Raw genomic sequence first — 24,234 nt, 5'->3', positions numbered from 1 at the left:
GACATACTGTCCTACATGTAACAGCTATGTACAATGAAGTTATAAAATTGTTCTTGGTTTTACAATGATAAATGAAAAACATTAACATTCTACAATTGAACAAGGGTATGCAAAATTTTTATGGTTTTTTTTTTATTAAAACTGCCAAATAACTTACTGAAATATAAAGATAAGAGCGGAATGAGCATGCCACTAATGAAGAAAAGGGAGTATTTTAACAGAATCGGTATTTTTCGCCATCCCATCTCCACTTGATATCAGTCAAAACGTACCATTGGCTGTTTAGTTAAAAAAAAAAAAGCAATATACTTGTGCACATATACCAGTTACTTTATGTACAATAAAGGAATGGGGAAAGGGGAAATGAAAGAATAGAGAAAACTATACTGTAGTAGTCAGGATGTGGTGGAACCAAATTGCAGTTTTCTAATTGAGAATGTAATCTTGGTCTGTAAAGAACAGAGTTCTGAAGTGGGAGGTTCCCTTTTTAGTAGACACCCCTGTCTGCTGGTAGAACACATCAGTTGTATCTTCATCCTCCATTTCCAGCTGAGGCGGTGTGTCTCTTTCATTGGTTGCCTGTCAAATTGGAATCTGATCTGTCTCATTGACCATCCCTATCATTCACAGTAGGCTGTTCATTAGTTTACTAAGTGATGTATGCCTCTTAATCCTAAACTGCACCACAGAACCCTCCTGTCCCGCCACCTTCAAATTAATATGATCATTGTTCTCAGTCTTGATTCTTTCCTTGGGCTTTTTGTCTGCCATGGCAAGCGCCGGAGTCTCAGCTGCCACTTCACAAAAGAGGTACCAAGTCTGCACCGAATGAGTACATAAACAGCACCAGGAGTGGAAGAAGAAGGAGGCGGCAGAGGTGGATGAAGGAGACACTAATTTTGTTAGCTTTTTTTTTTTTTTTTTGTAGAGACAGGGTCTTGCCATGTTCCCCAGGCTGGTCTTGAACTCCTGGGCTCTAGCAATTCTCCTGCCTCGGCCTCCCAAATTGCTGGGATTACAGGCATGAGCCATTGTGTCCGGGCCCTTCTATATTTAATTAACTGGGATCCAGTGCAGAATTTTCCATTGTCAGTGTTTTGGTAACCCTGAAATACTGCTTTTATGTGAAGGGGAAGTAAACTGCTTGGCTCTTTCTCTGTATTTATCACTTTTCAGAGTAATGAGTTGGTACTCGAGCAGTCTCCAAAGGTGACCAATGTATTTTTTCTCATTGTGTATTACGATGAACTGATGGGTGTTAATATACACGTAGTCATATTTTTTTTATTGATGTATCTCTTAAGTCTTTCACATGCTCGCTCGCTCGCTCTCTGTCTCTCTCTCTCTCCCCCCCTCATTTTGACACTCAAATTTCTCCCCAAGAACAGTAGGAGCCTCTTCAGGTTTGCGCCTGTGCCTGACATCTAACTGGCCACCGTCCTGTAATTTCCTCCTTCCGCTTCCTGTCCACCTCATTGTCACCACCATGGGCCACAGCCACATCTCTTCTGCCTTTTTTGCCCATTCAGGAAAAAGCCAAACATTTGAAAACACATATCTGGTCCTATCTTTCTTTCATTTCAGTTGTTCTCCATGGCTCTCAGCATAAAGTCCGGGCCCTTGAATCTGGACTTCAGGGCTCACTGGATCTGGCCCTGGCCTCCTCCTCCGCCTCAGCAGCTGCCATGTTTTATCTGTATTGAGGCTGTGTGGCTCCTGGCCTGTAGTCCTGCCCTCCCTGTCCCAGGCCTCGCACACACTGTTTTCTCCATCTGTGTCACCTTCCCCATGGCTAACTTCACTTCATCCTAGGCCTTGGCTCAGGCCAGTGGTTCTCAATTTTGCCTGCACATTACATCATCTAGGCAGCTTTAAGAAATTCCAGTGTCTGGGTTCCTCCCAAGACCGATTAAAACCTGAATGTCTGCGGGTGAGGTCAACTTTGCTTTTTTTTTTTTTTTTTGAGACAGGGTCTCGCACTGTTGCCCAGGCTGGAGTGCAGTGGCGTGATCTTGGCTCACTGCAAGCTCTGCCTCCCGGGTTCACACCATTCTCCTGCCTCAGTCTCCCGTGAAGCTGGGACTGCAGGCACCTTCCACCATGCCCGGCTAAATTTTTTTTTTTTGTATTTTTAGTAGAGACGGGGTTTCACCATGTTAGCCAGGATGGTCTCGATCTCCTGACCTCGTGATCTGCCCGCCTCGGCCTCCCAAAGAACTTTGCTATTTTTAAAACCTTGCACAGGTGATTTTGCCGTGCAGCCAAGATTGAGAAACACAGTTTGGGGTGTTTCTTCCTTTGAGAAACTTGCCCTTGCCCCTCCCCTCCACCCCGCCATCCCTGGGTTCCCTGCCATTTATTTCTGCTGCAGCATTCTGCTCTAACCCTTACTGTACCGCCTCGACCTCACTGTGTTAACCCTTGGGTTTCTTCCAGGCTAGATGGAAGCTTCATATGGGTTGTGGCCACATCTGTGTGGTTCTTTTCTGTGATTACTCAGCACATAATAGGTGCTTGGTAATATTATATTTGTCAGTGAATGGTGGGGAGCTATTTAGACTGCACTTTGAGGTCATTGGAGGGTAGAGACAGTGTCTCACCATGTATGGGACAAAGGCCAGATTCCATTGTCTCCCACCATCATTTTTTTCCAGCCTTATCTTCTGCTCCTCTGAACTCTTTCACTTAGGTGGATTTCAAACAGCTCTACCCTTTTCCCAATTCTGCCAGAAGTTGCTTGACCTCCTTTCTACCTGTCTGATGAATGTTCCCACCTCATGGGCCACCTTTGAACTTAGGAAACTTGTGGGGAACCCTTCTTTGACACGTAGCCATGTATATACTATAAGAATGTTTCCAAGAGCATCTATTGAGGCACCTGGTGTAAGAAATAATTTTTATATTTTTGTGAGTTTAGGAGACTTTTCCTTTGAACAGAAATGAAAGCCTTATTTACTAGAAGAATAAATTGATGTTAAATTGAGACTTGCCCTTTTAAAAATGATTCCTAAATTAGTTATGTGTTTGTGTTTATGTAGCTTTATTGAGATGTAATTCACATGCAGTAAAGCTCTCCGTTTGCCCCTATGAATTCTTCTCTGAGTTGTTTAACTTCAACTCCCCGGTTAGATTTCAGGCATGTGTGATGTAGGACTCATGCTGCCACAGCTGCTTCCAAATACAGCTTCAAGGGTAACCCCCAAAGCCACCATGGACTATGATGTTACTGTGACTAAAGCTAGTATTGTGACCTTCGAAAGCCTAAAGATGCACAGGGAATCTGACCCATAATGGAGAGCACTAGTTAGATGGCTTCTTAAAACCCTGGTTCTATTGGCACCTGTGGCCTGTTGCTACCTTATCCACCAGAGGGCAGTGTTCCACTCGGCTTAAAGTGGAACCCCAACCCCTACCACCGGTTGAGGTCTTGCCTTTCAAAATCCTAGCATTTTAGCTCCTGAAGTGACCCAAAAACAGTGCTTCTTAAAATTTTGCTTGATAGAAATAAATCTTACATTGCAACCAAATATACGTGCATACTTATGCAACTCCACATATGTATATATAACAAAAGTTTTAAAAAGTAATACTTTACTATGTGTAATATACTCTCTTTCTTTTTTTTTTTTTTTTGAGGCGGAGTCTCGCTCTGTTGCCAGGCTGGAGTGTAATGGCATGATCTTGGCTCACTGCAACCTCCACCTCCCCGGTTCAAGCGATTCTTCTGCCCCAACCTCCCGAGTAGCTGGGACTATAGGCGTGTGCCACCATGCCCAGCTAATTTTTTTATTTTTGGTAGAGACGGGGTTTCACCATGTTGGCCAGGATGGTTTCGATCCCTTGACCTCATGATCCACCCGCCTCAGTCTCCCAAAGTGCTGGGATTACAGGCGTGAGCCACCACACCCGGCCTCTATATTCTTTCTTGCCCTTTTTTTTTTTTTTTTTGAGACAAGTGTCTTGCTCTGTCACCCAGGCTGCAGCGCAGTGGCATGAACACGGTTCACTGCAGTCTCAACCTTCTGGGCTCAAGCAGTCCTTCCACCTCAGCCTCACAAGTAGCTGGGACCATAGGTGTGTGCCACCATGCCTGCTTTTTTTTTTTTTTTTTTTTTTTTTTTTGTAGAGGTGAGGCCTTGCTGAGTTGCCTAGGCTGGTCTCGAACTCCTTAGTTCAAGCGATCCTCCAGCCTTGGCCTCCCAAAGTGCTAGGATTACAGGCATAAGCAACTGTGCCTGCTATTCTTTGATTTTTATTTTTATTTATTTTATTATTATTATTTTTTGAGACAGAGTCTTGCTCTGTTGCCCAGGCTGGAGTGCACTGGTGTGATCTCAGCGCACTGCAACCTCTGCTTCCTGGGTTCAAGTGATTCTCGTGTCTCAGCCTCCCAGGTAGCTGGGATTACAGACGTGCACCACTATGCCTGGCTAATTTTTGCATTTTTGGTAGAGATGGGGTTTCACCATGTTGGCCAGGCTGGTCTTGAACTCCTGACCTCAGGTGATCCACCTGCCTCGGCCTCCCAAAGTTCTGGGATTACAGGCATGAGCCATCATGCCTGGACAATTCTTTCATTTTTAAAAGGTGCTTATTGCCACCAAAAATGAGTTTATTATTCACAAATCAGGTCACCCCCCACAATTCGAAAAATACTGCCTTAAAGTTCTTTTAATTCAATACCCTGGATAGTTACGGATGAAGAGAGGTAGGGTTAGAGACGGGACTTACCTAGGTCACTCTGGGATTCACGCAATACCTATGATGGGGCGTCGGGGCTCTGGAGTTTTTTTTTTTTTTTTTTTTGAGACGGAGTCTTGCTCTGCCGCCCGGGCTGGAGTGCAGTGGCCAGATCTCAGCTCACTGCAAGCTCCGCCTCCCGGGTTTCCGCCATTCTCCTGCCTCAGCCTCCGGAGTAGCTGGGACTACAGGCGCCCGCCACCTCGCCCGGCTAGTTTTTTTGTATTTTTAGTAGAGACGGGGTTTCACCGTGTTAGCCAGGATGGTCTCGATCTCCTGACCTTGTGATCCGCCCGTCTCGGCCTCCCAAAGTGCTGGGATTACAGGCTTGAGCCACCGCGCCCGGCTGGGGCTCTGGAGTTTTAACCCGTTGCTTTTTGTCCTGTATTTTACACTTAGAATTTTCTTAATGGGTCTTGGTTATCCCAGTGACATTACTGTCGAGGTGCATCCAGTGCTCAGGCAGGTCACAGCAACAAGGGCGTGTGTGTGTGTGTGTGTGTGTGTTCTCCAGCCCCGTGAACAGCACAGTGGAATATCATCTCAGCCACTGATTGTCAGCTCGGTGCTGGCCTCTAGAAGCTGAGCCTTATGGAATCCTGCATGTGGATCCTCTTTGATAATTTCTCTTACCTGAGTACCCCTGGTGGACCTGGCTTAGCAATGGTTTCTATGATAGCTCAGAAAACAAGCATTAAGTCCATCAGCACATTATATAAATTAAATAGGCGGAGAGTCACTTGCCACTGTCAGAGGATCGGCTTCTGAAATGCAGAAGGTGAAAGTTCTCATGTGACCCCATCCTTGCTCTGTAGAATGCCACCCGGAGGGTGTTTGAAATTGCCTATAGCCAGGACCGCTTCCTCAAGGATGGCCAGCCGTTTCGCTACATCTCAGGAAGCATTCACTACTCCCGCGTCCCCCGCTTCTACTGGAAGGACCGGCTGCTGAAGATGAAGATGGCTGGGCTGAACACCATCCAGACGTAAGTAGGAGGGCACATGGCTGTCACCTAGGCCTGAACACTCACTCTGGAGAGAGGATACAACTGTATTTCTCAGGGTGGCTATTTGATTGCTCAGAAATGGGAAATAGTCCAGTGTGGTGTTCTGGGAGGGGCTTGTCATGAACTGGACTTGCCCTTTTTCAAATAATCAACTACTTCTTCCAGTCTTCAATTTTAATCGTCAGAAATCATTAAATAAATAGCTTAAAAAGGCAAAGGATGGGGGAAGCAAACAGAAGTAACAATGATTGAGGCCTTACCAGATCCAGGGTACTTTATACGAATGATTCCATTCCCTTGAGATAGGTATTATTGTTCCTGTTCATAGCTGGTGAAACTGAAATTTGCCCAAGGCCATATCTTTGGCTAGTATTTGAAGGGAAGGGAAGGCATGCAGGCAGCTGTAGCACAGGTATGGCTGTAGTCATACAAAAAGATAGGCTAACAGGAGAAAAGCATAACAGATCTGTAAGTTTTATCTGACATGAGAGTCTTCAGAAAAGAAGACCCAAGGAAACCTTTTTACACTTAGATTCTGTGAAAGGTTCTGACCTAGTGGTAGTAGACTGAAGCGGGAAACCCCATAAGGCCTGCCTCAAAGGATACTTCTTGGCCTTTCTGGGTGGCATTCCTTCCTTCTGGGTATGGAGCAGGACCCCTCTGCAATGAGGGTCTAGAAGGGAGAAGGGAGAGGCGACCTTTCTAGGTTTCGTGGCTTGCTTTGGGAGAGAGGGCTTCCAATTTCTATGACCCACACTGGGAGGAATTCTGGTTTGACTTGCTTCAGGGGAGAAGAAGGGGTGGGAGACAGAAGAGCAGGAGGTCAGAGAAAGAAGATTTGCTCCTAAGGCCTTCCAATCTCCTTTAGTTCAAAGGACTCAGCATGCCGAGGTGCCATACTTTGGGGTATTGTTTTCTGAGCCCCAATAACAGAATAAGCCTTGTGCTTAGGTAGATTTCTGAAACCCAGTTTGGCTTTGTGGTTCTGCTGGGGTAATTGTGTAACTTCAGGGTATAGAATTATCCCAATAGTTACCTCTCTGCATCTCTTCTGCTATTGCAAAGTAACAAACAGGGAAGAAAGTTGGTATGGCTGGCCGCTCTGGCTTTTGCAGTGCTGATGTGGATTGCTGATAACTTTTCAAAGATAAAGAGTGAGAAAACCCAGAGGCAGATTCCGAAGATAGATGGTGAGGGAGAACCCACTCATTATTCTGGTTCTAAGGCCACTCACTGGCAGAGTGAACCCAAGTTCACCTGTTTATAATTCTGACACTGGGCTCTGGAAGACCAAGACTGTTCCAGGGAACCCTGGAATCATGGGATCACACACACACAAAATGACACAAGCCAGGGTCTTCAAAGAGAGCTTTGTGATGATAATGGATGGCTTCATATTTAACTTTGTATCTGTCTGTCTGTGGGTAGATGGAGGAGCTGATAGAAGGTTTTCTCATTTTACCTCCTGCCACATGATTGCTGACAAAATCTTTTGTCAGAGGATCTGGGGTTTGGAGTTTTTCCTACACTTACTAAAATTTATTTCTTCAAAAAATAAATATGTCTCTTACTACTTTTCAGCAAAATATTCTTATTTTTCCTAAGCCTTACGTGGGCATATATAATTTTTATTTTTATTTATCAAAACAGTTTTCTAGAGCTGGGGTCTTGCTCTGTCACCTGGCTGGAATGCAGTGGCTCAGTCATAGTTCACTGAAACCTTAAAGTGGGCTCAGGTGATCCTCCCGCCTCAGCCTCCTGAGTAGTTGGGATTACAGGCACTGCTACCACACCAGCTGATTGTTTTGTTTTGTTTTGTTTTTAGAGATGAAGTCACACTATGTTTCCCATGGTGGTCTTCAACTCCGGGCCTCAAGCAATCCTACTGCTTTGGCCTCCCAGAGTGCGGGGATTACAGAAGTGAGCTGCTGTGCCCAGCTATAATTGTTATGTAATAGGAATTAGTGCTGATATAATTCTGGAATTTTCTGTTGTTGTTGCTTTTAAGAAGTGTCCCCACCAGGTTTGATTAGCTTGGGGAGCTGCTGTAAAAATTTATAACAAGGCCCCTCCCAAGAGGCTGCCAAATGGGAAGGTCTGTGTGTCCTGTGGTTTATGGTTCTACAAATAGTTTAGACATTTACGTAGGAGATCTGGTTTTTGAGCTCTTTCCCCTTCCACAGAGCACCTCAATTCAATTATTTATGCAAAATATAACTATAAAAACCTAAAAACATGACTTACAAACAAATACATAATGGACATATATCAGAAATCTATTTAACTGGATAAAGAAAATGTGGTACATATACACCATGGAATACTACAAAATCACAAAAAAGAATGAGATCATGTCCTTTGCAGCAACCTGGATGCAGCTAGAGGCTATTATCCTGAGCAAACACAGGGATGGAAAACCAAATACTGCATGTTCTCACTTAGAAGTGGTAGCTAAACTTTGAGTACATGTGGACACAAAGAAGGAAACAACAGACAACAGGGCCTTGAGGGTGGAGGGTGGGAGGAGGGTGAATACCCCCATCGTGTACTAGGCATATTACCTGGGTGACTAAATAATCTGTACACCAAACCCCCATGACATGCAATTTACCTGTATAACAAACCTGCACATGTACCCCTGAACCTAAAATAAAAGTTTTGAAAAATTTATTTAACTTATTACCAAGGAAACTAGCTATATGGTAAAGCCAATTCAAAGGAGAATTTGAGGAAGGGAGGTTTATAGTCACTCAAGAAAGGCATGTTCAAATAAAGTTATCTTTAGAGATAAAACTGGTTAATATCATAAAGGGCAATGAATGAGTTACCTTTGGAGTTGTCTTCTCTGTATGACAATCATCATTTGTTTCTCTCCCAGGCAATAATCTACAAATTAATCTGTAACTTCAAAGTTCTTCCCTTAATCAATAGTAAATAGTAAGTGAAACAAAATATTTCCCTTGGAGAATGAAGGAAGCCTCAGTGGGCCCACTGGACAGTCCTCCATTATAACATGGAAAGGCAATGCAGTCACTGTTTTGCCTTATATCCAAATTCTGGATAATTTTTCTTTTCTTTTCTTTATTTTGACACAGGGTCTCTGTCATCCAGTCTGGAGTGCAGTGGCACAATCACAGCTCACTGCAGCTTCAACCTCCCGAGCTTAAGCAAACCTCCACCTCAAGCCTCCAGGGTAACTGGGACCACAGGCATGCACCCTGGCTCATTTTTTTGTGTTTTTTGTAGAGATAGGGTTTCACCATGTTGCCCAGGCTAGTGTCAAACTCCTGGGCTCTGCCCACCATGGCTTCCCAAAGTGCTGGGATTAGAGGCCTGAGCCACGTGTCCAGCCTTGGATAATTTTTCTTCCAAAGCACCTTCTTCCTCTTATCCTTGTGTTAGCAATAGTCCTAATGAGGCCCCTTCCCCACTCTTCCTTCTTGACTCTGCCAAGTATCCAGGAAGGGGCTGTGTGTATCTTGGCAGGTATGTGCCCTGGAACTTTCATGAGCCCTGGCCAGGACAGTACCAGTTTTCTGAGGACCATGATGTGGAATATTTTCTTCGGCTGGCTCACGAGCTGGGACTGCTGGTTATCCTGAGGCCCGGGCCCTACATCTGTGCGGAGTGGGAAATGGTGAGTGTGGCTAGACTGGGTTCTGCCTGGTGTGTGAGTTGGCAGGCAGCAGCTCTGGGGCAAAGGGCATTAAAGCAGACCTGCATTCCAGAGAGCATGGGGCCTGGGACTGTACCCAGCACAGGTGTCTTTTACCTTGCCAGGGTGCCCAGGCAGAGAGAAACAGGCCGGGATCAGGGCATGGGCTCTCCTCTTGGTGGTCACTCATATAACTCAGCTTGCTCGTCTGTAAGAAGCAGTTAATGGTATCTTCTCTATCTACCTCACAGGGTAGTTGTGAAACTAAACTGAACAATCTTTATGGAAAGGGCTTTGGTCCTCAAAACATTGCATTCATGCAGAGTGATCTTAATTGTACTACATTCCAATTTCTAATTTCCCTGCAAGTTATAAACCAAAAAGCCCAGCTCAAATACCTCTTGTCCCTTGAAGCTTTTATTCTTTTCCATAACTGCTAATAGTAATTTCTGTCTCCTCTGAGCTCCCTTCACGGAATGGACATTATAATGGCTTGTTTTTCCTGACCTAGGGAGGATTACCTGCTTGGCTGCTAGAGAAAGAGTCTGTTCTTCTCCGCTCTTCCGACCCAGGTAAGTTGTTACAGATGTCTTGAGAAGATTTATAAAAGCTTCAGGCCGTTGTGCACATGTACCCTAGAGCTTAAAGTATAATAATAATAAAATTAAATTAAAAAAATAAAAAACAGCTTCAGGCTAGGTGCGGTGGCTCACACCTGTAATCCTAGCACTTTGGGAGGCTGAGGCGGGTGGATTACCTGAGGTCAGGAGTTTGAGACCAGCCTAGCCAATATGGCAAAACCTCGCCTCTACTAAAAATACAAAAAATTAGTCAGGCGTGGTCGTGGGCTCCTGGAATCCCAGCTACTCAGGAGGCTGAGGCAGGAGGATTGCTGGAACCCTAGAGGCAGATATTGCAGTGAGCCGAGATCGCGCTAATGCACTATAGCCTGGACGACAGAGCGAGACTACGTCTCAAAACAAACAAACAAACAAAAAAAGCTTCAACAATTTTTATCAAACGGGGGAGGTATTTTGAAGTTTGGGGTACCTCTGCACAAATACTTTTGAAAGTTTACTGAAAGTCTGAGTGTTTATCACCGTCCAGTGCATAGCACCAAACTAAACCTCTAGGAAATTAAGCTTTGAACTACTTAACCAGATCTTACTGATAAACTGGTAATTCTTTGAATTGGCATTGAGCCCTGTTTGCGGTTGACCAGCTGACCTCAATGCTTTCTCTTCCTATTTACTTAGCATATTCCACAACCAATGATAGCACCTAGCTAACCAAAATGACAAGCCAGGCACGGTGGCTCACACCTGTGATCCCAGGACTTTAGGAGGCCAAGGAGGAGGGGTTGCTTGAGCCCAGGAGTTTGAGACGAGCCTAGGTAACATAGTGAGACCCTATCTTTTTTTGTTTTTTTTTTTTTTGAGACGGAGTCTCGCTCTGTAGCCCAGGCTAGAGCGCAGTGGCTGGATCTCAGCTCACTGCAAGCTCCGCCTCCCGGGTTCACGCCATTCTCCTGTCTCAGCCTCCCCAGTAGCTGGGACTACAGGCGCCTGCCTCGTCGCCCGGCTGGTTTTTTTTTTTGTATTTTTTAGTAGAGACGGGGTTTCACCGTATTAGCCAGGATGGTCTCGAACTCCTGACCTCATGATCCTCCCATCTCGGCCTCCCAAAGTGCTGGGATTACAGGCTTGAGCCACCGCGCCCGGCCATGAGACACTATCTCTAAGAAAATTTAAAAATTAGCCAGGTGTGCTGGCATGTGCCTGTAGTCCAGCAGGCTGAAGTGGGAGGATTGCCTGAGCCTGGGAGGTTGGGGCTGCAGTGAGCCATGATTGCACCACTGCACTCTAGCCTGGGCAACAGAGAGGGACTTTGTCTCAAAGAAAGAAATAAGGCCGGGCACAGTGGCTCACACCTGTAATCCCAACACTTTGAGAGGCCAAGGCAGGCAGATCACCTGAGGTCGGGAGTTTGAGACCAGCATGACCAACATGAGGAAACCCTGTCTCTACTAAAAATACAAAATTAGCCGGGTGTGATGGTGCATGCCTATAATCCCAGCTACTTGGGAGGCTGAGGCAGGAGAATTGCTTGAACCTGGGAAGTTGGAGGTTGTAGTGAGCCCAGATTGCGCCATTGCACTCCAGCCTGGGCAACAAGAATGAAACTCTGTCTCAAAAAAAAAAAAAAAAAAAAGGAAAAACAAAATGACAGTTTCTGGGATGGTGTCATTGGATTGCCTGGTAGCTGCAATGCCTTCTATTTTTGTCTACTTTTACAGAGCAATGTGTAAATGATGGTTTTTTTGTCTTACTCCAGTACCTTCATGTTTTGCACACTCAGCATATTATTGGTGTTTTCATATGTAGTAACTCCTTTAATCCTTATGCCAACTTTATGTGGCATGTACTTTTATTATTCCTATTTGACAATATAAATATATAATTTATTAGAACTTCATTTGATACAGAAAAAAAGTCTTCCTGTGGCTGAGAAGAGGACACACTGTTCAGTGACTGTTTTCTTCATTCAGCAAACGTTGCTTGGATATGTTCTATGCTCCAGGCTTTGTGTCCTATGGCGTCTTAGTCTATTTTCTGTTGCTTGTAACAGAATACCTGAAGCTGAGTAATTTATAAAGAAAAGCATTTATTTCCTACAGTTATGGAGGCCGAGAAGCTCAAGGTGGAAGGGCTGTATCTGGTGAAGGCCTTCTTGCTGGTGGGGACTCTGCAGAGTCCTGAGGGGGCACAGGGCATCACATGGGGAGGGGGCTGAGTGTCCTAGCTCAGATCTCTCTGCCTCTTCTTATAAAGTCACCAGTCCCGTTCCCATGATGACCCATGAATCCATTAACCTATTAATCTATTAATCCATGAGTGGATCGATCTGCTTATGAGGGCTGAGCCCTCAAGACCCAACACCTCTTAAAGGCCCCACCTCTCAGTGCTACCGCATTGGGGATTCTGTTTCAACCTGAGTTTCAGAGGGACAAACATTCCAACTGTAGCAGACAGATACAGGCACACTGGTCCTTGTCCCCTGAGGAGCTCAGCTGAGGAGACAACTACATGCAGGACAACTTTTATGAGACTTCTATTTCAGAAGGTACTTGTCGAGTCCCATATATCCTGATCTCTGCTGCCAGCCCTGGTGTAATAAGGCTGCACTGGCTGCATTGGTGTCTCTTTGTACTAAAAGATGTGTGATGGTGTTAAACCAGGGGTGTTCAATCTTTTGGCTTCCCTGGTCTACATTGGAAGAAGAACTGTCTTGGGCCACACATAAAATACACTAACACTAATGATAGCTGATGAGCTAAAAAAAAATTTTTTTTTAAATCATAATTTTTTTTTTTTGAGACAGAATTTCACTCTTGTTGCCCAGGCTGGAGTGCAGTGGGGCCATATTGGCTCACCACAACCTCCGCCTCCCAGATTCAAGCGATTCTCCTGCCTCAGCCTCCTGAGTAGCTGGGATTACAGGCATGTGCCACCACGCCCGGCTAATTTTGCATTTTTAGTAGAGACAGGGTTTCTTCATGTTGGTCAGGCTGGTCTCGAACTCCCGACCTCAGGTGATCTGCCTGCCTCGGCCTCCCAAAGTGCTGGGGTTACAGGCTTGAGCCACCGTGCCCAGCCAAAAAACTCAGAATGTTTTTAAAAAGTTTACAAATGTGTGTTGGGCCACATTCAAAGCCATCCTGGGCTGCATGTGGCTTGCAGGCTGTGGGTTGGACAAGCTTGTGTTAAACTTTTCTTGTTTTCCAGATTACCTGGCAGCTGTGGACAAGTGGTTGGGAGTCCTTCTGCCCAAGATGAAGCCTCTCCTCTATCAGAATGGAGGGCCAATTATAACAGTGCAGGTAACCCTGGAGTTGAGCATGGATGGATTGGGGGAGGGGTTCCCATCCATCTATATTATATAAATGATAGGAGTGATGCAGACATGAGCCTCATAGATCTGTTTCTTTAAGAGGTAATGCCGCAGATAGTGCTTTTAGTTAAATTGCATTTGGGAAGGCATTACCATTTTTGAATGCCTGCTATGTAGCAGGCTTTGTGCCGGGTGCTTTGTAAATGCTATTCAATTCTTCCAACCACTGTCTCTTTTCAATGAGGAAGTTTGAAAAGGTTAAGTGACTTGGCCAAGGTCACCCAGCCAGCAGGTGGCAGAATTAGGATAGCATCCTAATTCTGCGGATTCCAGGGTTTGTCTCTCTGTCTCTCCTGCAATATTATTTTCTGGCAGCAGGCATGCAGCATGGACTGAAACACTTTGGTATCGGCACTGCCTCGGCAGTCAGATAAACCTGGAATGGAAAAGGATGTGGTCAACTGGGGCCGTTATGTTTCCTCTTTTGCTTTCTGCCCCATTCTCCTTCTTCCATGTGTTCTTGGCTCTGCAAGAACTAGTATACTGTGGGGTACATTGAACTTCAACAGTTTTTGGTGTTGGTAAAATTACTTAGGTGAAACATAAAACTGTGTTCATTGAACGTTGACCAAGGATACCAAGGATGCTCTTTATTTTTTTTATTTTTTATTTTTGAGACAGAGTCTCACTCTGTCGCCCAGGCTGGATGGAGTGCAGTGGCGCAATCTCAGCTTACTGCAACCTCTGCCTCCTGGGTTCAGGTGATTCTCCCACCTTAGCCTCCCATGTAGCTGGGATTACAGGCACATGCCACCACGCCTGGCTGATTTTTGTATTTTTAGTAGAGACGGGGTTTCACCGTATTGACCAGGCTGGTCTCAAACTCCTGACCTCAGGTGATCTGCCTGCCTTGGCCTCCCAAAGTGCTGGGATTACAAGCATGAGTCCCTGTGCCCGGCCATGACCAAGTATGCTGTTATGGAAAAGAGTAAAGATTCTTTTTTTTTTTTGAGACAGGGTCTCACTCTGTCGCCCAGGCTGGAATGCAGTAGCATGACCTCGGCTCACTGCAACCTCTGCCTCCTGGGTTCAGGTGACCCTCCTGCGTCAGCCTCCCGAGTAGCTGGCATTACAGGCATGTGCCACAATGCCTGGCTATGTTTTTGTATTTTTAATAGAGCGGAGTTTCACCATGTTGACCAGGCTGGTCTCAAACTCCTGACCTCAGGTGATCCGCCCACCTCGGCCTCCCAAAGTGCTGGGATTACAGGCATGAGCCACTGCTCGTGGCCATGACCAAGGATGCTTTCATGGAAAAGAGTAAAGTTATGTAAAAGTGGCTGCATCCTGGACATCCCGGGGATGCAGAGTGGCGCTCCCTAGGGGAGTGTGGGCCAGGCTTCCTTCTTATGAACAGTACTAGAGGCAGCTTGTGGGGATGGATCATGGTAGGGTGGGGGCATGGGCACTCCCTCGCCTTTCAGCTGTAGGTGGACAGAGGTGCTGAGAGGGCTGCACTGGCCAGGGTGTCCGTTCTGAGGCTTTGCGGTGGGAGGAGATGTCTTCTTGAGAGAGGCCAGGTTGCTGCTCACGGCGGGATGTGTGAGTCGCCCCACATGCCCCTCTCTTTTACCGTCTTGAGTCTGTACTGGTTAAGCTAATAGGAACCACATTTTCCTACATGAGGATGTCAAGTCTGAAACTTGGGTGCGTCTTTGCTTTGCATGGCTGTGTTGTCTTCCTTTCTTCTGGTCTCAAGTGCAAACCCTCTTTTGATGCCCTCTTTTTTTCAGTCTCTGCTTCTCCTTGAATCACTTTCAATTTCTGCCCACAACTTTTCTGCCCCTTTGATTTTGGAAATGCCACGAAAAGTATAATCAAGCATTAATTCTGCAGAGGTGAAGTTGACTGTCGTGGAGATATTTCTTCTTGTGTCCATCCCTAGCAACCTCAGATGACTTTAACTTGACCCTGGGTCCTGCCAGTTGACTCTGCTGTCCTCCTCCTCATCCTCTCCCCTTCCCATCTCCACATGCTTGAATCCCATCTAATCATTTTTACCCCTTGTTTACAAAATAAACAAGTGTAGAGAGACATAAGAAAGCAGGAAAAACGTAATTGTTACTCAGACCTCAGGAGCCATAGCAAAGCTCTTCACATTTTGGGAGTTTCCTTGAATATTTTCTATGCCTTTTTTTTTTCTTCTTTCTTACAGAGTAAGTTCATTCTCTGTGACCTATTTTCTGTGTGGCTTTTTTTGCTTCATTCTTTGTCATGAGCACTTTTTCATGTCGTTAACAATTCTTTCATCATCTTTCATGGTTGTCCTACTTACCTTCCGACGCACAGTTCCTATACGTGTTCCCTCTGTCCGGAAGCCGTCCCAATTGACATATTGGTTTCCGTAAGACTTTCAGAACCGTCACTGGTGCCTCCTTTTGTGAAGCACACGTGGGAGCAGTTTCATCCCTGACACACTGTGTCTCTAGTCTCCTGGCCCCCCACACCTCTGCCTGGCAGCCATGAGGGCACATCATGCGTTTGTGCACATCACATACCCACCAAACAACTCTGGAATGGAATAGAAGCTGATTGACTTGATAAGAAGGAACTGGGGGATTTGTAGACAGTATTTCTTTTCGTTGTTGTTATTATTTTTATTTTTTGAGACAGAGTCTCGCTCTGTCACCAGGCTGGAGTGCAGTAACACGATCTTGGCTCACTACAACCTCCACCTCCCAGTTTCAAGTGATCCTCCTGCTTCAGCCTCCCGAGTAGCTGGGACTACAGGTGTGCGCAACCACACCAGCTAATTTTGTATATTTTTAGTGGAGATGGGGTTTCACCATGTTGGTCAGGATGGTCTCAATCTCTTGACCTCGTGATCCACCCACCTCGGCCTCCCAAAGTGCTGGGATTACAGGCGTGAGCCACTGCCCCAGGCCTGTAGACAGTAATTCTATCTGTAAAGATTTCTGTAAAAGGGCCAGGCATGGTGGCTCAATGCCTGTAATCCCAGCATTTTGGAAGGCTGAGGCAGGAGGATCTCTTGAGCCCAGGAGTTCAAGACCAGCCTGGGCAACATAGTGAAACTCCATCACTACAAAAAATTGAAAAATTAGCTGGGTATGGTGGCATGCGCCTGTGTTCCCAGCCATTCAGGGGGCAGAGGCAGGAGGATCACTTGAGCCTGGGAGGTTGGGGCTGCAGTGAGCCGTGGTCACACCACTCAGTGCACTCCAGCCTGGGCAACAAAATGACACTCTGTCTCAAAAAAATAAAGATTTCTATAAAAGCCGATTTCTGTCTCTGTCTTAATTCATGTCAAAGGGTAGAAGATGGTGGCTTTACTCAATTCTTGATGTTGGTTTTCTCTCTCAGTGCTCAGAGTTTGAGATGGCCAGGGAGGAGCTACGTGTTTGCAGCCAGGGTAAAAATGAGTCAGAGCAGAAGGCTCAAATCCCTGTCTGAGAACATTTGGGGCCCTCAACACTGTTGTGTTGCAGATACAAGAAGCCAGGTCTGTGCCTTTACTCATCCTCATGATTCAGTCAGGTTTGCAGATGTTTCTCTTTTGGGGGGATTAGCTGAGCCAGTGCCATATGATGGTTTGCATATTGTGGATGTTTATCTCAGTTTCTGCCTGAAAAAACTAAAGCCATTGATAATGTCCAAGGTGAAAATAATTAGGAGTGGACGACCTTCCACCCACAACTTTACTTCATCCAATTAACAGGGCATTCATCATGAGGTAATAAGCCTATTTATGACTATTTGGAAGAGCAGCATCTTTAAAAGTCTCTGGTGCTTAAGGAGGTTACAGAATGGAGGCAGTTACTCTGGAACAAAGACCTGCAAATTATGGCCACCACCTACATTTTTTTGTAAGTGAAAGTATATTGGAATCGCCACACTATTTGTTTATATATTGTCTGTGGCCACTTTTGTACTATAGTGGCAGAGTTGAATAGTTGAGATGGAGACCTCTATGGCTGCAACGCCTAAAATATTTACTCTCTGGTGGTTATTTGTTTGTTTGTTTTAAGACGGAGTCTCACTCTGTCGCCCAGGCTGAAGTTCAGTGGCGTAATCTCTGCTCATGGCAACCTCTGCCTCCCAGGTTCAAGCAATTCTTATGCCTCAGCCTCTCAAATAGCTGGGATTATAGGCGCCTGCCACCACACCTGGCTAGTTTTTTTTTGTATTTTTAGTAGAGATAGGGTTTCATCATGTTGACCAGACTGGTTTCGAACTCCTGACCTCAAGTGATCCACCTGCCTCAGCCTCCCAAGTACTAGGGTTACAGGCGTGAGCCACCACACCCGGCCTGGTGTTGTATTTAAAAGGTTTGTTGACTCCTGCTCTAGAAACATCAGTGTTCCTCTGAACCTAGCCGTGACTTTTTCTATGGGTTTTTCAAGCCTTTTCATTTGTATGTTTCACCCACCCCCAGCCTTCACACACCTCTTTTCTTCCTAATTGGTAGTAACATAGAACTTGCGTAGAGTCTTAGCTGCTAGCATTTTGAACACTTACTAGATGCCAGATCTGTGCAAAGTTCTAGTCATGTATTGACTCAGTTAATCCTCGTGATAACCCATCAAGTTAGGTACACTTTACAGGTGGAGTCCCATGGGTAGGAAGTGGCAGAGTTCAGATTTGCATGTAGATGGTTGGGCCTTTGCCAGCCATGCCCGTGACTAGAACTCTAAGCTGCCTCACAATTGTGCTTTTCTTGCTCTCTCAAAACCTAACCAAATTATGCGTATACATTTTTTACAAGCCTGTTTATTTTAGGGTATATGATACAATGATGATAATGGATAAATAAGATCTGGAAAAGCAAGATGATAAGAAAACCAAGGTTGGGTTGGGGTATGGGAGTGGGCGGAAGAGAACACGACGTGCAGAGGCTGTGAGACCATTTAGTTGCTGGAGCTGACTTTTAAGATCTTTAGCTCTGAATTTCTTGACAGCCAGATGATAAAAAGGAGACATAGTCATGTAAGTAGCACTTATAAAGGACGAGAAAAGAACCTTGCCAGTATTTACAAAGCTTTTCTTAGCATTTATCTAAATTATTGCAAAAGGAACTTTGATGGAACTCATCAATGGGAGTTTTCTACTCTGCGTAAGCAGCAAATACGTCCTCTTCCAGGGTGGTTTCATGACCAGTGAATTCTCTGTCCTGGACATGCATGTTACAGTCTGTTTTACTTCTTGAACCCAAAATCTGAAAGTATTGCCAGAGGGATCCTCTCTGAGAGAAGGATCATTCATGAAGCCATTTGGGAGGCAGGACTGTGCAGATAATGACGGCAGCATTTAGTTCATTTTCATCACTCACCATTCTTCTCCCACTCTCCAACTCTGCACATGGACGAAATTGAGCTGTTGGTGATATCAAATATGTAGGAATAGCCTCTTCCCATTCCCTGCCCAAGTTCAGAGCCTTTTCTTCTAGAGCTACCTCGGGCTGCCCCTCCAAGGAACCTTCCCTACCGATCTCTCCCAGCCACTCAGGCTAAGCACCTCTTTTCTGGGGGCTCACAGTTTCTTGTGCTTATATTTAAAAATCACGTATTCCCAGGATCTCAAATGTTTTTGTATTATGTGTACGTTAACATTTTATGGTTGGACATTTTTTAAGTTTTTATAAATGAAGTATAGCATACATATATAAATGTGCAGTGTAATGAATCACTATGGTGTGAACACCCACATAAACACCAACCAAGGTCAGGAAACAGCACGTGGCCAGTGCCCCAGAAGCTTCCCCGGTGTCCCCTTGTTGATCATACACCATTTCATCCCACTGTCCTGACTCTTATGGCCATCAGTTTTTTGCTTTTCTTTATACTTTTACCACCTATGTGTGTACTCAGACTTTATAGTTAGGTTTTGATTGTTTTGAATTTTCTCTAAAGGGGATTGTACTGTATGTATTTTTCAGTGTCATGCTTCTTTCACCTGACATTATATGCCTAAGATTCTTTGGTGTATTGGGTAGAGCTGAAGTTCATTTGTTTTATTGCCCGAGAGCAATGTTTCTTTTTTTTTTTTTTGAGACGGAGTCTCGCTCCATCGCCCAGGCTGGAGTGCAGTGGCGCGATCTCGGCTCACTGCAAGCTCCGCCTCCCGGGTTCACACCATTCTCCTGCCTCAGCCTCCCGAGTAGCTGGGAATATAGGCGCCCGCCATCACGCCCGGCTAGTTTTTTGTATTTTTAGTAGAGACGGGGTTTCACTGTGTGAGCCGGGATGGGATAGTCTCGATTTCCTGACCTCATGATCCGCCCTCCTCAGCCTCCCAAAGTGCTGGGATTACAGGCATGAGCCACCGCGCCCGACCGAGAGCCATGTTTCCTAACCTGTTTTTTTCATCATTGCCCCCAAGGATCCCTTTTAAACTTTTTTTCTAAGTGCTTTCTCCTCTCCACCATGAAATTTTAATACCTGAGATATTGTATATTGGTTTATTTTCTGTTTGTGTGTGTGTGTGTATATATATATGTTTAATATATTTTATCCCCAAAGCATCCATTTTTACCCCCTCGGGGGTGCTACCCACCTCACTGAGAATGCTTGTTTCAGAGCAGGGACCCCGCCCTCAGCACTGTTGCTGTGTTGCGCGTGATAATTCTTCACTCTGGGGCTTCCCTGTGCACTGTGGAATGTCTAGCAGCATCCCTGGGCCTCTAGCCACTGGATGCCCTGAGCACGTCCCCCGAGGTGTGACAGTCACAAACATTTCCAGACATAGCCACATGTCCCCTGTGGGGCTAAAGAGCTCCTGGTTGAGAACCACTGATGTTATTGAGCACAAACTGAACACCAGTGTGTGTGTGACAGCAGGTCGAATAAACATGCCCTGTCTGTCCCTGGCATTCACCCTTCTTATTGCCATGGAGATTTTGCATAGTGTATTAAGGGAAAACACAGTTACAACTGGTGCGTGTAATATGATGCCAGTTTTGAGGAAAGAAAACACTGCTGTATATTATTTGTGTATATTTGGGGAGTGTGTGGGTCTGTGTAAATCTAGACGGCTGTATACTAAAATGCTTGCAGTGATTATCTCTGGGCAATGGAATTAATGGATACTTTTCCTGTTTTCTGTTCATTTTTCTAGCGTTTCTACCATGGGAAGGTATTATTTATGTGATGTTTAAAGTATCTACTTTCTATTTTAGGGAAGAATACCACTACAATCTGAACACCAGTTTGGTGTTTTTTTGTTTTTCTGATTTCTCAGTGGTGGGAGAGGGTTAATAGGAGGTAAAGTTTTATGGTGAATTGTTGGTGGTTTTTTCTAGTCAGTTTTGAGGTCTGAGTGAAGGAAGTTTTTCTGGCAATCATTAAGCCTTGTCATCTTAGCAGATGCTCAGATATTTTCCCACACAAAAGCTTGCATTAGGATGGCTACATTGGGATCTCCTCATTTTTCCCTGCTCTTTTTTCACTCACAGGTTGAAAATGAATATGGCAGCTACTTTGCCTGTGATTTTGACTACCTGCGCTTCCTGCAGAAGCGCTTTCACCACCATCTGGGGGATGATGTGGTTCTGTTCACCACGGACGGCGCACATGAAATATTCCTGCAATGTGGGGCCCTGCAGGGCCTCTACACCACAGTGGACTTTGGACCAGGTTGGTGTTTGTAGTAACAGAAATTGCAGCTTCAAATCAGCTTTTTACTCAGTCATTTGCTCTGGGCAGCTGTTGTTTTAAGTGTCGTGGGCAGATTGAGATTTTTCACTTCCTTTTTCAAGGAGCAGGTAGAATAGAGTACTTGCACGCCTCAGTAACAGAGGGTCATCTGTAGGCCAAGAGCTTCCAGGGTAGCTGCATTTTCAGCACTGGTGGAGCTAGCCTGGAACATGGAGTCTCAGGGGCTGGGCTGGCCCACCCAAGATGAAGAAGCAGGTGGGCGGCTCCAGCTGTGAGAAGCGCTCCCTTGAGGCAGTCACCTTTTAGGCTGTGTCTGGGGCGTGCTTCTCTGCTCTTTCTGCCCTCCCTGCCCTCCCACTCAGAGTTATGTCTTGGCCGTAGCCAACCTTGAGGTCAGCTACTGGCTGGAAATTTACCGTACGCTTTGTTACCTTTCTGCATAACTGAGAACACCAAACTGTCAGGGCTGGAGATGGTTTGGCAGATGCTACAAAAGCCGTGCCAGATTCCTTACACAGTGCTGGGTAAACTGTGGAGATGCTGCAAGTGAAAGTTACAGATGGGTGGGCAATGTGGTTACGATGCTTCTGGCCATAAGTAATATTAAGAGAGTCTTCATTTAGGAGAGCATCTTTCATAAAGGATATGACAGCTGTATTTGCCATTCTTGCACTGCTCTAAATAAATACCAGAGACTGGGTAACTTATAAAGAAAAGAGGTTTAGTTGACTTCCAGGCTGTACAGGAAGCCTGGTGGCAACAGCTTCTGGGGAGGCCTTAAGAAACTTAAAATCTTGGCAGAAGGCAAAGGGAAAGCAGGTACATCTTACATGGCCAGAGCAGGAGGGAGAGATAGGAGGGGAAGTGCTACACACTTTTAGACAACCAGATCTCGTAACTCGTTCACTCACTATCAGGAGAATAGCACTGAGGGGATGGTGCTAACCCATTCACAAGAACTCCGCCCCCATGATCCAGTCGCCTGCCACCAGGCCCTACCTCCAACACTGGGGATTACAATTCAACATGAGATTTGGTGGGGACACAGATCCAAACCATATCAACAGCTAAATGTCTGACTGGACTTTTGTGTGTGTGTGTGGCTATGAAAGGCGTTATTTGAAACAATTGCAATCTTTGAATAAAGTCTGTAGACTAGATAAGAGTATTGTATCAGTGTAATTTCCTGATTTTTATAAGTATATTGTGTTTATTTAAAGAATGCCTTTGTTCTGAGGGAATGAACACTGAAGTATTTAGGGATAAAGGGCCATCACATCTGCAATTTATTCTCAGATAGCTCAGAAAAATGTATATTTTTATAGAGAAACTGATAGAGTAAATCTAGTAAAATGCTAACAATTGGGAAATCTAGGTGAAGGGAATAGGAGAGTTTTTTGTACTATTCTTACAACATTGTGTAAGTTTGAAATTACTGCAGAATAAAAAGTTACAGGCTAGGCGTGGTGGCAAGTGCCTGTAGTTGTAGCTGCTTGGGAGGATGAGGCGGGAAGATCACTTGAGTCCAGGAGTTCAAGGCTGCAGTGAGCTGTGATCGTGCCACTGTACCCTAACCTGGGCAACAGAGCAAGACCCCGTCTCAAAACAAAAGGTACACACACACAAAAAAGACCAGTTCCTTGAGTAGCGTAAAGACTCTGATGTTTTCCCCTCTGAGGTATAAGGCACTTCATGCACATTGCACATCCAATGCTTGCCTGTCTTGAGAGGGATGTACAGAAGATTGAAATGAGGATATTAGCCTGGTGTCGCTTTTTTTTTTTTTTTTTTTTTTTGAGATGGAGTTTCTCTCTTGTTGCCCAGGCTGGAGTGCAATGACATGATCCCAGCTCACTGCAACCTCTGCCTCCTGGATTCAAGCATTCTCCTACCTCAGCCTCCCAAGTAGCTGGGATTACAGGCACCTGCCACCACACCTGGCTAACTTTTGTATTTTTAGTAGAGATGGGGTTTCACCATGTTGGCCAGGGTGGTCTCAAACTCCTGACCTCACGTGATCCGCCTGCCTTGGCCTCCCAAAGTGTTGGGATTACAGGCGTGAGCCACGGCGCCCAGTCTGTAGTCACATTTTTAAAGAGGTTCTTCTACTGTATCAAAAAAGAGAGGAACAGAAAAGAACTGACCTTAAGTGAATGGAGTGTTTCGAGAGCATTTGGTGATGAAAGGACTCATCCATTAGGTTGGTTACGTTGGTGCAAAAATGATTGCAGTTTTTGCCTTAAACAAACAAACAAACAAACAAACAAACAAAAAACAGACCCAGTGCAGTGCCTCCCACCTGTAATCCCAGCACTTTGGGAGGCTGAGGTGGGCGGATCATGAGGTCAGGAGTCTGAGAGCAGCCTGGCCAACATGGTGAAATCCCATCTCTACTAAAGATAAAAAAATTAGCTGGTATAAAAATCATGGTGGCACACTCCTATAATCCCAGCTACTCAGGAGGCTGAGGCAGGAGAATTGCTTGAACCCAGGAGGCGGAGGTTGCAGTGACCTGAGATCGTGCCACTGTGCTCCAGCTTGGGCGACAAAGCGAAACCCCATCTCAAAAAAAAAAAAGAAAACCATGACAAAAACCACAATTACTTTTGCACCAAGCTAATACAAAGTGCTGCAGAGGAAGTGACGTGCCGGTTTCCTCCTGCTTTGGCCAGGCTTCTCATCACAGGGATGAAAAAGCATGACATTTTTCTGTTGGGAGGAACAGATTGAAGGTGATTATGAATGTGTTTTAAGCATAATTTGTATGAGGTGACAGTATGACTATCGCTGCTGGGGGTTGGAGAAGAGACAACCACAAGGCCAGGGTACCTGGGGCAGACAGGCCCTCCAGTCAGAGACTTTTGCCAGCTTCATTGCTTTGTGTGGGAGAGGGGCATTGCCCGGTGGGTCTCATGAGAACGGTGTTTAAAGATCTGAATGCCACCTAATGCTTAATAGTGAAAAAGACAGCCAATGAGATTCTGCTCTTTCTCGATCAGCATATTCTGTCCTGAAAGCTGGCCTTACAGAGAAGCCAAATGCCCATCTCAGAGCAAGTGATTATCAGAGGGTCTTGGCTGGGGCCACATCCACCCTGGGATACCTGTTGTGGGAACTGGGTGGTGAAGTGTAGGGCCAGGGCATCCTCTGCTCGGGTTGGTGTGGACACTGCTCATGCTTCCTCTTTCCCCAGTGTTTGGCAGCCCATTCCTTCTCTGTGGAGAAATTCTTTTTCATTTTTTTTTTTTTTTTTTTTTTTTTTTTTTTTTTTT

General features: G+C 45.4%; 1 protein-coding gene, 1 long non-coding RNA gene and 1 pseudogene across 4 annotated transcripts in view; 1 reads left to right on the top strand and 2 right to left on the bottom strand.

The window, feature by feature from the left end:
* GLB1 (galactosidase beta 1) overlaps positions 1–24,234 on the top strand; it is a 112,860-nt gene that overhangs the window by 20,013 nt on the left and 68,613 nt on the right. The window contains 5 exon segments of the mRNA XM_023214668.2: positions 5,556–5,725; positions 9,233–9,383; positions 9,913–9,973; positions 13,187–13,281; positions 20,761–20,941. Of these exon segments, the coding sequence (XP_023070436.1) occupies positions 5,556–5,725; positions 9,233–9,383; positions 9,913–9,973; positions 13,187–13,281; positions 20,761–20,941 (658 nt within the window).
* LOC111544227 lies at positions 427–771 on the bottom strand (annotated as a pseudogene).
* On the bottom strand, positions 13,098–23,269 carry LOC111544243. 3 transcript variants are annotated; one of them, XR_002732082.3, is made up of 3 exons: positions 23,107–23,269; positions 21,379–21,502; positions 13,098–13,728 (listed from the first exon to the last, which is right to left on the bottom strand). It is a non-coding gene; the product is annotated as an uncharacterized LOC111544243 (long non-coding RNA). The 3 variants fall into 3 exon arrangements; XR_002732083.3 differs by lacking the exon at positions 13,098–13,728 and adding an exon at positions 17,548–18,683; XR_003309691.2 differs by lacking the exon at positions 13,098–13,728 and adding an exon at positions 17,548–18,662.

This window comes from Piliocolobus tephrosceles, chromosome 2, assembly GCF_002776525.5.
Source record: "Piliocolobus tephrosceles isolate RC106 chromosome 2, ASM277652v3, whole genome shotgun sequence".
In the NCBI taxonomy this organism is placed as follows: domain Eukaryota; kingdom Metazoa; phylum Chordata; class Mammalia; order Primates; family Cercopithecidae; genus Piliocolobus; species Piliocolobus tephrosceles.
This window is presented reverse-complemented; position numbering and strand designations above follow the sequence as displayed.